This window comes from Anopheles coluzzii, chromosome 3 (genome assembly GCF_943734685.1).
Source record: "Anopheles coluzzii chromosome 3, AcolN3, whole genome shotgun sequence".
Lineage (NCBI taxonomy): Eukaryota > Metazoa > Arthropoda > Insecta > Diptera > Culicidae > Anopheles > Anopheles coluzzii.
This window is the reverse complement of record NC_064671.1, coordinates 90,170,935-90,186,411: the sequence shown is the minus strand read 5'-3', so window position 1 is coordinate 90,186,411 and position 15,477 is coordinate 90,170,935. Positions and strand designations below refer to the sequence as shown.

Below are 15,477 nucleotides of genomic sequence, written 5' to 3'. Positions count from 1 at the left end.
CCGGTGATGCAACAACCTCTCGGAGGGGGCTTGAGAACAAAGCCCACACACAAACACACTGCCCAGCTGATCAAACAAATGGCCAAACATTCGGGACCGGGTGTTGGTCCCGGTGAACTTGAAAGTTCCAAAGTCGACTCCCGATGGGATGCCGGGTGGGTGGTTGGTTGGCCGGTTTGCGAATGATCCACTTCTCATGGTGGAGGGAGTGAAATTGTTTCGATTTGCATTGCATTGTTGTCTGGTTTGGCGCGTGGTCGCGTGGTGTTTATGTTTAGTGTTGTACCGCTTCCCTCCCCCCCCCCCATCGTTTGGAAGCGTTCCTGCAGGGGTTGACTGTTTTTTTGGAGAAGCATTTTTATCTAGCTTTTTGCATAACATTATGTCTCGTGCCATGTACAACACATGTCGAAAGAAGGGTTATCGCATATTGTAAGGTGATATGTGTTAAAAGGGATATAAAGTTTGTCTAACTGTTCTGGAGGCTCTGGTTTCGGATTTTCATTGGCAAAATGCTTCCCATTAGTATCCAAACCAATTGATCTTGTTGAGCGCTCAGGTATCGGTAAAATCTACAGCTCTTGCTCGATCGACCGAAACAATATACCGATACCGTAACATGCAGCTGCAGCGGAAGCTAATATGTCGGTTGTCACGATGTCCAACGGTGCTCGTGATTCAGTCCTCCCGGCATTGGGAACTTGGGGTAACATTCTCGGGATCATGATCCCGTCGTGAGGATCATCTCCATCGATCCCCGGGTGGACAAATTGAGGAGAAACTCTATCGCCGTGTAAGACCATGTAGTTGTTGTGAAGGGGAGGAGCGGTACTGTTCTCGTCGGCACTGTTGGTGGTCCTAGGTGCGTTATCTAGAGGAGCGGACGGGGCTAGTGTGTTTGCTAAAGGCATAAAGCGTACGAGCCAGTAAGCAAACAACGAACTCGCTTTGGTCGTAGCTTCTGCCCGCGCTGCTGGGGAGAGGTGGAACGGTAAGCACGACTACTACTGACGCGCGACGTCACCTACCGTGTGACCCATATCGTTGCTTATCGTTAAGCTAACATGTCGCGGGAATCGGTTCAGTACTTTCCGTTCATTCTTGTTTGAGGCGGTTTGGTTGTGGTTCACTGCGTTTCATTGTTTTTGCGGTTCCTGTTAGTTCCAAAACATTGGAACGACGACTTTTAAGTTTGTAGACATTTTGGACAATTTGGAGATGAAACTCTAATATTTTATATTTCTTGGTTCTTTTCAGCTCTCCTCAGCACCAACAGAGCTACCATCGGAACTACGACGAGTATGTCCACCCAATGCAACAGCAGCAGCAGCAGCAGCAACAACAACAGCAACACAATGCAGCGGCCAGCTCGCCCCTATCCACGCTCTCCCAGCACGGCGGCATGATGGCCCCGCAGAGCCCTAGCATGCTCGGTGGCACCAACGGGATGATGCCGTCGCCCCTGATGCAGTCCCATTCGCCGCTGCTCTCTTCGAACGCTTCCCTGCTTCAGTCCCAATCGCCGCTGCTGTCCAGCTCGCCGCTAATGAGCCAGTACAGCCCGTACCACCATCAGGACGTGCCGATGCCGACGATCCTACCGCAGGACGAACCGGGCGGTGGTGGTGGTGGTGGTGGCTGGGGTGGATACGCACTGACCGCGGCTGGGCCTTATCAAAGCGAGTTCTGCGCCTCCAACTATGGTGTGCTGCACCAGCGCCAAGCGTACGGGGGACCGCACGGAGCGGGCAAGCTGGGACCGCACGGCGGTCTCAAGAGTGCCAAGGAGGCCCGGATCCGACGACCGATGAATGCGTTCATGGTGTGGGCCAAGGTCGAGCGGAAGAAGCTGGCCGACGAGAATCCCGATCTGCACAATGCCGATCTCAGCAAAATGCTCGGTAAGTCCCAGTAAGCTCTTGTGCGGGGGGGATTACGCGATAAGAGGCGTGTGGTCGGTCGGGAATAGTTTATCGGGCGGCTGAGGGTAGGTCAGTGCTTTTGGCCAGGTGGGTTAGTAGGGTTATCTATGCGGTTGGGTGGATTAAGGCTGGAGTTATTTATAACCGAAAGGTGCGTTATGGTGCTCCAGGAGTTTGACTCATGTACGATAGGTTCAGAATTTGTTGAAATATATCTCTGAATCCACATCTTCGCCACCTCTTCGCCATGTGGCGTTTCTGGTTTGACACATTTATCTGTTTCAAAGTAAGATGTACACTAGCTCCATCATACGCTGATTAGCTGGAGCTCGATCAACTTTATCTACGTGTGCGTTACACAACCTGTCAGAGAACGAACTCAACGATCGACGCCTGATGTCGACATCTTCGCCCAAATCGCCCAATCATTATCAGTCGATGGCTCGTTTTCGTCTCCCTCGGGCTGACCTTAGGCCGAACCTGCCATGTGCTCAATCAATGACCAATCAATCAGTTTAATCACCAAATAGAACCGTACAGGCTGTCTTAAACGGCAGCGCCAACCGTTCGCGTGCTCTCTCGACCAGCCCGTCGAGTTTGTTTTCTTTTCCATCTTTTGGGGTTGAATGATAAGATTAGACGGTTTTTTTCAGGATGACCATTGGCACCGTGAAGCAGGTAGCAGGCAGTGAGCGAACCTACCCCGCTGCTCTTATCAATGATGATAAAAAAACCACACCGTTTCAGGTGCTTCTTCGCCTTTTATTGAGTGCAGTGAGTCGTGTTTTTGTTTTGCGACAAACGGCCTGAAGCCTCATACTGATCCGATTGTCTGGCGCACTGTTTGTTGCGTGATAAAGATGAGCAAACGGTGGATTTTCTAACTTTTCACACTTGACTTTGTGGCGCACGAGATGAGTCAGGCGCTAAAGGGTTATCGAAATTTCCCACCCGATACGGATCTCACCTGCAGTTGATTTGGTTTATATAATTGCACATCGATGACTCAGCTGTGGGGGCAGTTCATCCCGAAGCATCCCAGCTTCACTCGAGAACAATTTCCTGTGTCGTGCACGTAACGGTTCGGCTGCACTTTACGATTGATCCGGCTCAAATTGAAACGGCAAATTAAACGTTGATTGGATTTTGGGACCGATTAATTGAATTGAATTCGTGTGAGATGTAAAGTGCTGATCGGAACGGGTTTTCCACTTCCAACCACTCCTTGCATGTTGCATTGTTGGCTAGAACAGGAAATTGTCACATTGATTGGAGATAAAAAATAAATAAATTCCACAAGCTACTACAGCTAAGTAGCCGCTGACGTGAAAAGGTTGAGTAATTCGTCGCACAACATGACCAACAAAACACTGTCTATCAACCACCAACCATAAACCACATGGTTTTTGCACTCTGAGCGGTCAAAAAACCAGCGGCTTAAAGAAGAGATAAGATTAATCAAATGGTTTGCGGTTATTGTGATGACAAATCTAATTTAGAAAAATGGTTTTATCGGCAAAGATTAGTGGGGGATGGATGACTAACCCGGTGGAGCGAATTTGGTTTCAACCAGGCAAACCAACTAAAAACTGAACTCCACTGGGAGCTCTGGTACTCAAGCAGAGAGTCGCTTTTGGAAGCAACCAATCCCTTACCGGGCACCGTACAAGCTTGGACGAAAAGTATCAACCCCATCCGCCAGACTTCGATTTGCTCCGACTCCAATTAGGGCCAAAGTGTGCCGCATAAATTATCTGCCCGACTGGTTTCAGTACGTGTATGCGTGTTTGTGTGTTTGTGTCCGTGTTGCTTTTTGCCTTCATTCTCAACTGAAACACGGAGTGCGGGTTGGATTTCGCCTCTACTCCACCGGGACGAACGAATGCAAAATAATCGAAGAAACGAGTCGAAAAACTCGTCGTCTGCTCCACGTTTGCACGCTGCAATGGAGAACATCATCCCGGCGAATGGAACGGCTACTGCGCGATGCCTGCAGGAAGGAAAGAAACGAACGAAACACAAACGCCGTCCCCAGAGCAACGGGTCTGATCTTGAAACTGGAAAGCAAAATCAACACACACAAACACAACGATCAGATTTCTTTTATCGTTCATTTCTTCCGTGCATCAGGCGGGCAGGCACGGTGAGATAAGATGAGAGATGCTGCATGGTGAGCAATCACTCGGTGAGTGGTGAACGTTTGTTCTCTTTTTCGCTCGCACACGGTGTTTGCGTAGCTATCTTGGAATTATTTTTTTAATCCAGTTATCTCCCTTTCCCGCGAGCTGGCCGCGCGCGTGAAGTGTCGATCTCGTTCGCGAGACGCACGCCGGTGCTCTACTGTCTCACTCTTCTCACAGCTTCTCACGGGGTGAGCAGGAAAGCAAAGCTGAGCAATTACAGACACCGCCCTCTTTTAATTCGATCCGATTGGTTGATTTACCATAATAATCACAACCATCCTTCGCCGTGTGTGTGTGTGTGTGTGTTTGTGTTTGTGTGTATCACTGCTTAGTATCAGTGTGTGCCATTTTCTACACCCATACCGTCCAATCGGTGCAAAACACTCGCAGTCTCGAGGAGGGTTCGTCGCTTGTTCGAACGTTTCCCTCGCCCGTTAGGTGAAGTCTTTCGTTTTTTTTAGAGTAGTTTTTGCCTGGATTGCACCTTTGAAGCCGATACCAAAAGAAACGGCAATTTTGAAATGGTTGCAACCCGAAGCCGCACTCCCGCAGGCTGTAAATCAGATTGTTTACAAATAAATCAACCTACCCGCGAGCGCACACACTCCGTGGAATGAGTTCGGAAGCGTGATCGTTCGTGCGGAATTTGTCCGCAAAACGGGTTGCGGAAACGTGCGGACAGCCGAGCTTGATGTGCTTCTGCTTACGGCACAAAACAGTTCGGCCCCGTAGGTACACATTCATCAGTTTAATCGTGGTTTGGTGCGGATGTGCAATAAATTGAGCTAGTCGTGACGGCGGCAACTAATGACGCTAACGATCGACGGGTTTTTTTTTTCAGCGGGAAATTTGTGAACTTACTCAGCCAGTAGCCGCGCAGTCTTTATTTCATGTGCCAATTGGAAATTGTTTGCTCTGCCCTCTGCTTACCGCGCAACGATTCACAGAAACTTGGTGCAATTTACTCGAAAACCGAAACCCTTTTTTACTGATGGATTGCGCACTAGCGAATGATCTTTCGCTTCGAACAGCCTTCAATATCGAGACGGCAGCCTAGTGCTACCTTAAACGCAGCCTAATCTTGCACAGCCTCTTGCCTAAAGCCGTTAGTAGCGTTGCACCATTACTGCCTGTATGCAGCCATCATTTTGTGCCCGGCCTCGAAAGTGGTCCAGTTTTCAGAGAGTAATTATCGGAGCAATTTAACCTCCCAGCAACGGCCTCCAGAGCTAGCTGCTCGGCAATCGGTCTTAATGGTTGCCTCTATTTCGGTGTGCCTCCCCGAACCCAACAGCTTCAAGGCATCAGCCAGAGCAAGCTGTACTTAATCGACAGTGACGCATCGTCGAATCACCAAATGTAGAGTGGTTTTGATTTTTTGTTGTTGTTGCTGCTGTTGTCCTCATCTTCAGTTTTTCGAGGTCGATTTCACGGGACAATTCAATCCGCGGTAGGGTGCCGCGTCGTGGGGTTTGTGTGTGTGTGTAAAACCAATCCATCCATCACCGATGTTGCAGGCCGAGTGATGTTGCGTGAAGCACACCGAAAGTTGGAACGGCAAAGAGGTGACTTGAATCAGCCAACCGATCAAGCGACATGCAAATGAGCTTTTCGGTCGAATGTCTAGCAACAAACCGCTGCTCCACGGTGCGCGAAAGGGTGAATGATGTTGATGGTGATGAATGAATCGGCCGAGCGCCAAGAGTAGGAGAGTAGGAGCGAGAAATGGGCAAGAGCTGGGCAGGGCCCCAGATGGATGGGTAGTAACACACACACAGCGGCAACCTCACATCGCTCCTAAACTGATCAACCTAAATTCTCGTCATCGTAAAATCGGGTTGGGCTTGAAGAAGGAATGGAGTGATGGCGAAAAAAACAACACTAAACTCTCCCCCACGTTCCCCGATTGCTTCAACAACATCGACTGCAGCTTGCGGGGGGAGAAATGTGGGGAGCACATTTTCCGGGCGGTCAGCTGGGGGAACAGACGACTTCGAAATTCGACTTGAAGCCGGAAATGACGATCCCTTCCTTTTTTGGACGGGGGGAGACCGATCGAGAGGCAGCCAACCGTGCCAAGCCGTGCCGTCGTTTCATTTCCAGGCCCAGGCCGATCCCGGCGATCGCTCTCGTTCGTACGATCGGTCGATGTCATCAAAGTTGTTATTGCACAAGAGCTGTTAGCTCTGTAACACAGAGTTAAATTACGGCGATGGGAAAGCCGTTCTCGATGGGGTGTGGGTTCCTATACGCCCTGACCTGATTAAAGATAAATCACCATCCCTTAAATTTAATTAAAATTAAAATTAAAAAAATAGTTACACGCTACCCTTGCGTTGCTTCATTTCGGTTGCTTACGGGGTGCATGCAAACAGAAACTACAGGAAAACTGTTGATTTTATATGTTTTTGAGACTTTTGCTGCATGTTTGTAACATGATGGGTTAAATAAGTTAAAAGACAGATGTAAAGATCATTTCCAATTGGATTTCTTGCTTCATCCGAGCAAGTTAGTAAACTTTCTCAAGCCATGTGTATGCTTGTTGCAGTAATTCTATGATTGACTATAGAAATGTTTTACAAATAACGATTTTAGTCATTTTATTCTAAACTTTGTGTTTGTATTACACTAATGAGATCAACCATTCGATGCAAAAAGCAACTTACAACAACTTTTGTGGGTCTCTCAACTAAATTACTGTTGGCTTACAGATTGCTTAGTTATTTGTCTGATAAACTTATCTTGCATCTTGTGGCAAAAATCAAGGCTAGCATCGTGCCAAGATACATAAGTATCAAGTTCAAAAGCTTTCAAAAAAGTTTCAAATAAAGCAAGTGTGTTCTGTCTGTAAAATCTTCCTCTTTGTTTTACCAAATCCTTCGATGTCCAGTACAACCAAGTATTCATAGCTGTAGTATGCTTTTAAACCATCTATAAAGTTACTGAACAGCCTGCTAGAGTTTATTGGACGCTTCTACTAGTGCCGTTTTACCCCTTAAGAAGTTTAGTTTTTCATTGCCACTAGCTGACCGGCGAAGGTGGAGGCATTGCCATAAAAAACAACCTCAAATTGCCTCAACTCTTACGAGTACAACCCACTTTCCTGCCTCCAAAGACGCAATTCCAGCACGACGAGCGTAAACGTCGAAGGCAGCCGCGTTAAGCACTTTAGGAGTTTCGAAATGGAACAGATTTTACCTTTTTTTCGGTTTGTTGTTGGAAGTTTTCGAGCAACCGGTCCTCACCACCTCCGCCAACCCGAGGTCACTAATGAACAGACAGATAGACACCACCATCATCCTCTCGCCTTCTGCGTCTAGTTTGCGTGGAAAGATAGACACCAATAATTGCTTCGACGAAATCGACGACCACCACCTCCACACGGGGGCGAGGGCGAAGATTTTCGGACCGATTTTTTTTTCTTTCCTTCATCTTCAGCCTGCCTCAAAATGGCTGCCCAGATTTGAACGGTTACGAGGTCTGACGGACCCGTGTATGTGTCGGTGTATGTGTTTTTTACTCGTTTTTTCATCTCATCGCGTTCCATATACGCGCCACCAGCTACATGACCAAGTAAAGCGAAGGGGGGGTGGTTTGGTAAAATATAAAACCGTATCTAAAAGCGGTTCTCGGGACGGTCGGGCTGACGCTATTAGACGACCGACCGTTCCATTGGCTTGAAATTAAGTTTCATGTGGTGCTGCCAGTTCCCTTCTATTTTTTTTTTACTTTCCGGGAGTAGCGGAACAAGACGCGCGGGGATGGAAAAAATGGTGCCGTAATTAGATTTATTTCGTTCAGTATCGTGAAATGAGCGAAGCTTGCCTGGTTCGTGCGGGTGACGACCCGAGCAGCAGCGAACGAAGAGAGCGCCGTCGCGTCATTAGCTTTTAATGACAAATGCTGGCTGCTTTCGGCGAGCCGTGAAACCGTGACTAAAAAGGCAAAGGATGGCATTAACATTTATCGACGGGCGAAATCGGGCACCGGGTCCTCCACCCGAGCAAAGTTGGATAAGTTAAACTCTTATTTTATGGACTCTGCGTTAAGAGATTATTAAAACCGATGCCCTAATGCAGCATTGCCAGCCAACATAAAAATGCATGTTTTATATTCGCATTCCTGTGTTTCCGTTCGTCCACAGACGCTTCCTAGATCACATTCCGGGACTGGCAAAACACATCCACTGGTACAAACATGATGCCGTTAGTGAAAAATCATTCTATCCTCTCGCACGATCTGATTCACTCCGCGCGTCCGATGCCAATCTCCATTCGTTAGTGTGCCCTCGTCTTTTAGTGCGTCATGGAATACTTCACCGTCACTCCACAAACGCACCCGCCATCGATCCCGCGTATCCCGTTTCCGAAGAGCGGCAGCGCGCGTCCCCCAAATCATCAAGGCCCGAGGCCCGATTGCGCACGACAGATAACTACGCACCAGCGCGAGGACAGGCGAATCGATCGATCGATCGATGATTTACAAATCCTTCAACTCGTTTACATTCGCACACTATGAGGAGAAAGGTTGGGGTGGTGGTGGATTGGCAACAAAAAAGGGAATTCTTCTGCACTGCAGCATCGGCCTGGTTCCCGAGCGAGTTGATCGTATCTGGCTCGCTATGGTCCACGGTCGAGCGCTGCCATTTTGTCTCGAAACCTTCGCGGTTGGTACGCGATCTGATGCGATCCGTTTCTGCGCCCCGGCCTCGGAAGTTGATGGATGAGTTTCCTTTCTCTTCCACCCCTTTAAGACCACAGCACCGTCACCTGCAGTCGAGCACGTGCACAGTTTCGGTGTGCATTTTAACATTTCCGTTGACATTTATTGCATCCGTCGAGCTGTGTTGCGTCGGGAGAGCAGCCAAGGTTAAAGAGCTGGCGGGTGATCGTTTAAGAGGCCTCCGGGAAGAGGGCCTCAACAAGAAGTGACTGGTTGCACTGGTTGCAGATTTATGTGTGTGTGTGTGTGTGTGCAAATGGGACCGAAGGACAGTGGTTGGCTGTAATGGAACGTCACTGCGATTGACGTTGTAGCGACGATAAGAGGGAAGAATGCACGAATACATGGTTCGTCTTTCGTCATTGTAACGCAAGGGATGCTTCCTATTTGGGAACTAGTTTGAAGATCGTTTGATTCTGGCACATCAATTTGAATGTTGATCGAATAAACGACTTTTTCTAGGCTTTTGCGCTCTCTTCTATCATGTTTTGTGCTTTGGAAGAAATTGTTTTGTTGCGACGCATTTTATCACTTAGCACTACACCACGGGGTCGATACAGAATAGAGTGTGTTATAAGTGCTTGTATTAGCATGTTACCGATCATGAGTTCAAGTCCCAGTTGGATGGATCTTTTCATGACTCAAATTTGAATTTCATGCATATTGAATGGAAATAAAATAACTCTCGACGACTACCTCACACACAAAATCAACACCTACACGCACACACATTGCCTTATGGACAACAATCATCCAAATTATAGAATCAATAAAACATCGATGCATGGAAAATCTATTTCCTCTGTTCTTCTCTTTCTCTTGTCACACCCAGCTGGTGACAAAAAGAGATAAAAATTACAAAACCACGAAAAAAGAGGAGAAAACTATGTTCTCTACGTGCTTGCTAATTTTACGATCCACTTCATCGGCACCGATCGATCGAGCATCAACTTCCTCCACCACACTTTTCGGCGAAACATCTTTTCTGCTGTTTCTAGCTAGCAAAGCGCCGGTTCGCGCACATATTAAATGCTGTTTTTATTTTTCCATTTTATTTTGCGACAATAAAGTACATACAAATATTCACCCCGCTGCTCGGGGGCTCGGGCACATGCCACAAACGATTCACCATAAACGCTGCGCAGCGACGCCAGCAAAGCCCAAACGCTCTGCTGTTTTGGTATTCCGAAGGGCACCGGCTTCATCGGCATAAAGCACCGTACCGCACACTTTGACTGCTGCTGCTGCCAGGGGGAAACGGTTGACGAGCGCCCGAAAGCATGGCGCTCTCGGGTCCGGTACAAGGACTTGGCGTTGGCTTTCCTCTTCCCGGTGGGTTCTTCTTGTGTGTGTGGTTTTTTTTGGCCAACAAATTCCCCAAAAATGGCAAACACCCACCTCCTTTGCCGTTGTTCGGTAGGGCCGGCGTTTCGCAAAGAACGCCCGGTTCGAATGCAAAAGAAGCACCCCGGCCCGGCCCGGTTGGTGATAATTAACGATGAAAAGCACGCAAAATTACCATCAAACGGGGTGTGCGAGTGTGTGTGTGGTGAAAAAAAGCGACGATGGAAAAAGCCAAGAAGGGCTGTGACCGCCGAAAGGGAAGTTAATCATTGCGCGGGCCGCATTGTGCCACGGTTCGCTTCGGTTGTGCCACCGGCTTTCCATCCCCGCAGTCTCTGTAGCCCCTGCCTACCCTGTTTGCTCGGTTATGGTGTTCTTGTTCTTGGCTGCTTGGCTGGTGCCGGGTATAAATCAGCGCTTGATAGAGTGTCGCCGTAATAAATTGCAATTTATTGCGGTGTGCATCGAATGGAAGGTACAAAGAAAAGGGTGGAGGGGAATGAAGGCCCTCGGCACCTCGGAATGGTCTTCTAATTCTTTGCGGGCATGCAACGGCATCCTTAGGACGGAAGCTCAATGAACGAAAAGTTACAACGAAACCGGGCAAACATATTTTGACACATAATAAATTTCGGCGCAATTTTCTTACGGCGGATGCTTCTGCCAAGCCCTTTTGGACGCTTGTGTGGAGGCAAAGTGCGTGGAGATGATCATGCATTCAGGTGCATCATCGAGGCAGTCCAGGACGATACAAAGTAGCGTAATGTATGGATTTTGGCGAAAGAAATGAAATGATTAACATTCATTAGTGCGGAGAAGTTTGGATCGTGTTTGGACGAATGTTGCATTATTTTTCATATAAAATTTGGGTTTCCAGATATCAAATCTATTCGAACGCAACGCAATAAGTCTTCTTTTTTGTCAAATAAAGCAAAAAATTATTAAATTTTGCTTGCTGAGCATAATTCGTAAACAATCTTTGCTCATATGTCCACCAGAAATGGGCAATAATTGCAAACCAACCCAGCCTTCGTGCATCCAAACGAGAAATAGAAGCCTAGAAATAGTTCCTCACCGTAAGCTAGCAAATACCGAGATCTCCGACGACTGACCACCTCCCATAGCACTTCACCCCGCGAGCCATATTACGTATTCCGATCAGCTGCCAGTGATTGAAATAAACATTTTCCGGACGAAAGCGTGCCCAGCGTACGCATGCGTTCGTGGTTCCCGTGTGTGTGTGTATGTCTGTGTACGACCAGAGACGGGGCCCAAACGCCCAAAAGAGGGAAATAAAATTTTATTCTCCAATGCTATGCTAAGCTATGTTGCGTGTCGTACGTACGTTCGATGACGTACGCCGTTACGAGTAATGGGAGAAGGCGTTTTTGTTCAATTCATTTTTTGAAACGGCCCTAGAACGGGGCCCCATCTTTCGTATATGATTGCACCCACCCGAAGGGGGCAAAAGCTTTTCGGGAGGCCGAGAAGGTACGGCGGGTGCAGTGACAGTACACACCCGGGTTGCGATCGATTAGTTGGAGCTGATTTTTCATTCATCAGACGCGCACGCTCCGCGATCGCCAGGTTGACACAAGGGCGGATGAGGCAATGTGAAGGGGCTCGAACCCCCGCGGCACGGTTGCCGGAGGAGCAGGGTACATTAATCTCTTTTAGCATCCGGTTATGCTGCCGGGCGTCTGGGGAAGCTACGCGACAGGCGACGAACCCGAAAGAAAGTACCGGTTCTGGCCGAGGGTGACCGAGGGTGGCTGATCGGTGGAGGCGCAAATGTAGGGCAAAGGTAGATTTAATCTGGCCCCCGTGTTGTGCATTTCAATTACGGAGCGTTTCCTGCCTGGTAAGCTGCGCTGGTCTATCCTCGCATATGAATCATTCGCGCTTAGATTGTTGGCGTACAGCACTCAGAACATGCTTAGAATCGCACCCAACCCAGGAGGAGCCCCGATGCGCCTTTTTATTTATTACGGGCTCGTGTTTCCAACTGATTTGCCTTTTTTACCCTTCCGACCTCTATCTCTCGCTCTCCGTTTTTCATTCCATTTGCATTGCACGGTTTGTCGCAACTCATGCGCCGTCCACACGGGCAGCATCAAGCATGATGATAATGATGACGGTCGTTAGGAATTGCGAGCGGAGATTGACGGCGGGAGAGCCAGCGCTCCAGCATTAACGTTAATAAACATTTAGCAAACGGGCGAATTACGCCTTAAACGCTCAAGCTGCAAGCAGGGGAGGGTGCAAAAACAAACCACAGCGCGCCACAATTGCTGCAGTTTGTGTTGCATCGCCGGCAGGCACAAGTGCACCACACTCCACACAGCTGTACTGGCGGCGGTTCAGTAGCAATAGCAGCAGCAGCAGCATCATCATCAGCTGTTGCGGCCACTGCCGCCATTTGCTCTGTCTGACTGTGGCGAAAATTACTATCAGACATCAGCAGCAAAGCAGCAAATAACAACGCGGACATGGCGTCGCAGGTACGCCAGGGGGCACGGAGGGGGAGGGAAACAACAACAGCAACGGCAAAAATCTAGACTGTGGGAACAACAACAACCCCTGCCCGCGATGGAAGAACAATGGAGATGAATTTCTTGCACAGAGAGCGAAAAAGAAAAGACGAAAAAAATACTGAAATTACAACGCACAAAAACGTTGCTACACGTATACATGCATGGTAGAGGGTGTGCAATTAGACGCGCGACTGCAATTGCAGCGAAACAGTGAAGCTGAAGCGGTAACTAATCTACCCTGCTACCGCGTGTGTGTATGTGTGAGAGTGTGTTGCAAGATGTTTTCTTTTTTTTTTGCTTGCTTTTCTCCTATTTTCCAACTCCTATCTCGGGCGGATGGGTTTAAGAGTGTTGTGTGGAAACAGCCGGTACGATGGGGAGCGTTAGATATGCCAGGCAGCTTTTCTACATCTCCGAAGCAGTCCGAGTTGTTGCGGCCGGAGAAGACACTATCAAGCGATGAGATGCTTAGATTGGCAGAAGGGTGGCAAGGGAGCGATATTGTGAAAGATGTGATTGATCGATGCAAAAATCGTCCCACAATGTGATAAATTAGAATAATGTTTCATTGCTGTTTAAAAGTTTGATACTGTTTTTCAATTATTTATACATATTGTATGACTTGAAAAGAATAATTGATGTATGCTACATACGAATAACGTACATACAAACGAAGATTTCATATCGTCATTCGGAAGTGATCTCGCAGGGCCGTGGCTAAATCCTCGGACTCAGGCAAGACGAGTCGTGAGTTCGAGTCTAATTTAGAACTTGGTTCTTTCAAAGTTAAAAGACAATAATTTGTGTTGTACTTTAGAACGCTGTTTGTAGTAATTGGATTTCCTAAACTTTTAATGAACAAAGTGTTGAAAAAGCCATAGCAGCAAGTGGGAACAGCCTTGCGAAAGAAAAAAAAAATCTGTGCAAAAAATCAACTGCAAAAGAACTCCTACTTTTAAGCTCCTTTGCCTTATTCTATACTCTTATCAATCCACGGCCTAAGCGCTGTCATTTGCTCCTTTGCGTTCCATCAATCGTTGTACCGCAGCAGACATTGACGGTTACAAGGGAAACAACGTGTCAACCGTGTGTTGTGTGCTGCTGTCTTGATTCTAGTGAATTATTCAACTACGCGAACGTCTAATAATTTCTCCCCGAGTGCATCAGTGTTGCGGGTCAAATGTTGTTGTACTTTTTGATGACTGGTGATCGTTGCTGTGATGCAACTACAATTTGTATGACGAATATTATCCAGCAAATCCGTGATATTCTGTTCTTTATGAAGAAGGAAAAGCAATTAAGTTGGTTGTTGTTAGGATTGACATTATTTTAAATACTTTTTTTAGGTTGAAATTATTAAAAATAGTTCAACCTACCTGATTTCTGATTAAACACGTGCTTGCGTGTGGCGTGCTGCGCGATCGTTGATCTAATCGAACGACACGTCGGGCTACACACAACAAAAACCATCTTCCGTCAGCTAGAAAGCGATGATAACGCGCCACTGTGCCCCCCCCCCCCTACATCTAACGGCACATGATCTCATCTCCTCCCACTATCCAGTGAGGTTGAGGGTGTAACATGCCTCTTCCCTTTGCAATACATCAGCCACAAGCAGACAATCTCGATCGGTCGATCTTCATCCAACACACACAGGGGAATAAAAAAAGCAGCGGCTGAGATGAGGAGTTAAAATAAGATCGAGAAGCGATTAGAAAACGAACGGATAGGCCAGCAGGGTGAGCGGGAAGCGAACAGATCAGCTCAGTGTCAGCAAAGCAGTAAAAGACAGGACCCTGGTGGTGATGGTGGTGGTGTGGTGAAATTAAAAACTAAAAGTAAACCTTCCGCATTATGAACGAATAGTACAAGGTAGGATGGTGGTTGGTGGCGGAGCGTTGTTGTGTGCGTTTTGATGTTGCTATTGTTTCCCTCCCGCGCCAGTAGCGACACGCAACGGCAGAAAATCCTCCCGCAAACCTTTCACGGGACGATCCCGACCCCGAGTGGCTGCAGGGGAACAGGAGAAAAGGGGAATCTTGTACGCATAAACACGGTTTCCTTTTTGCTCAATGGGGAAGTCACTCGCTCGCAGCCGGGGAGTGACGGCAGACAACAGGAAAAAGGGAAGAGAAAGTGTACATGAAAATTTATGTTGTTTGACTTGTGTGCAGAGGTGGGTATGGGGAGGGCGCACACTGTCGGCGTGATGTTGTGGTGCGTTGCGTCGCGTGGGAGTTTATGCTAATTAAATGTTACCAACAGGGAGGAAGCATACAACAAACGGGAGAAATACCACACACACAGAAAAACAAGCACTACTCCACTTTCTTCGCGCCTTGTTCTCTCGGTAAGCGCAAACGCAAGCAACACTTGTTGAACGAGTTTTACTGTATTTTTGTGTTAAAATTAAATGCACCACTCACCTAGCAAATGCCTCATGTTATTCTGAGTGACATTAGGCGCGCAGTTGGAATGTGTTTTTTCGAGGGGATTAGGTCACAGGGAATATCCTTCGCTCGTGATTGTTTAATGACTCGAGACACAGCGGGCAAAGACACACACATACATTAGATGGGTAAATCACAATCAACAAACCGTCAGCTCTCCCCGTCTCATTTACATCGGGAAACGATTTTTCACACCTTTTCCTTTTGACGGAAAACCCAAACCAGAAAAAAAATAAACGAAACTCTTCTGTCTTGCGCGGGTGCCATCTTTGCTGGGGAGACCCCATCCCGTCTGCTCGCACCTGACACCATTCCCAGACGC

The 15,477-nt window shown here is 47.7% G+C and overlaps 2 protein-coding genes across 2 annotated transcripts in view; one reads left to right on the top strand and one right to left on the bottom strand.

The window, feature by feature from the left end:
• LOC120956409 (putative transcription factor SOX-15) overlaps nucleotides 1-15,477 on the top strand; it is a 52,425-nt gene that overhangs the window by 23,779 nt on the left and 13,169 nt on the right. Inside the window, exon 2 of the mRNA XM_040377862.2 lies at nucleotides 1,258-1,901. Within this exon, the coding sequence (XP_040233796.2) occupies nucleotides 1,258-1,901 (644 nt within the window). The remainder of the gene's footprint in view (nucleotides 1-1,257; nucleotides 1,902-15,477) is intronic.
• The window catches only part of LOC120960153 (probable citrate synthase 2, mitochondrial), a 106,390-nt gene that overhangs the window by 86,247 nt on the left and 4,666 nt on the right, over nucleotides 1-15,477 (bottom strand). The gene's annotated exons all lie outside the window — the stretch shown is intronic.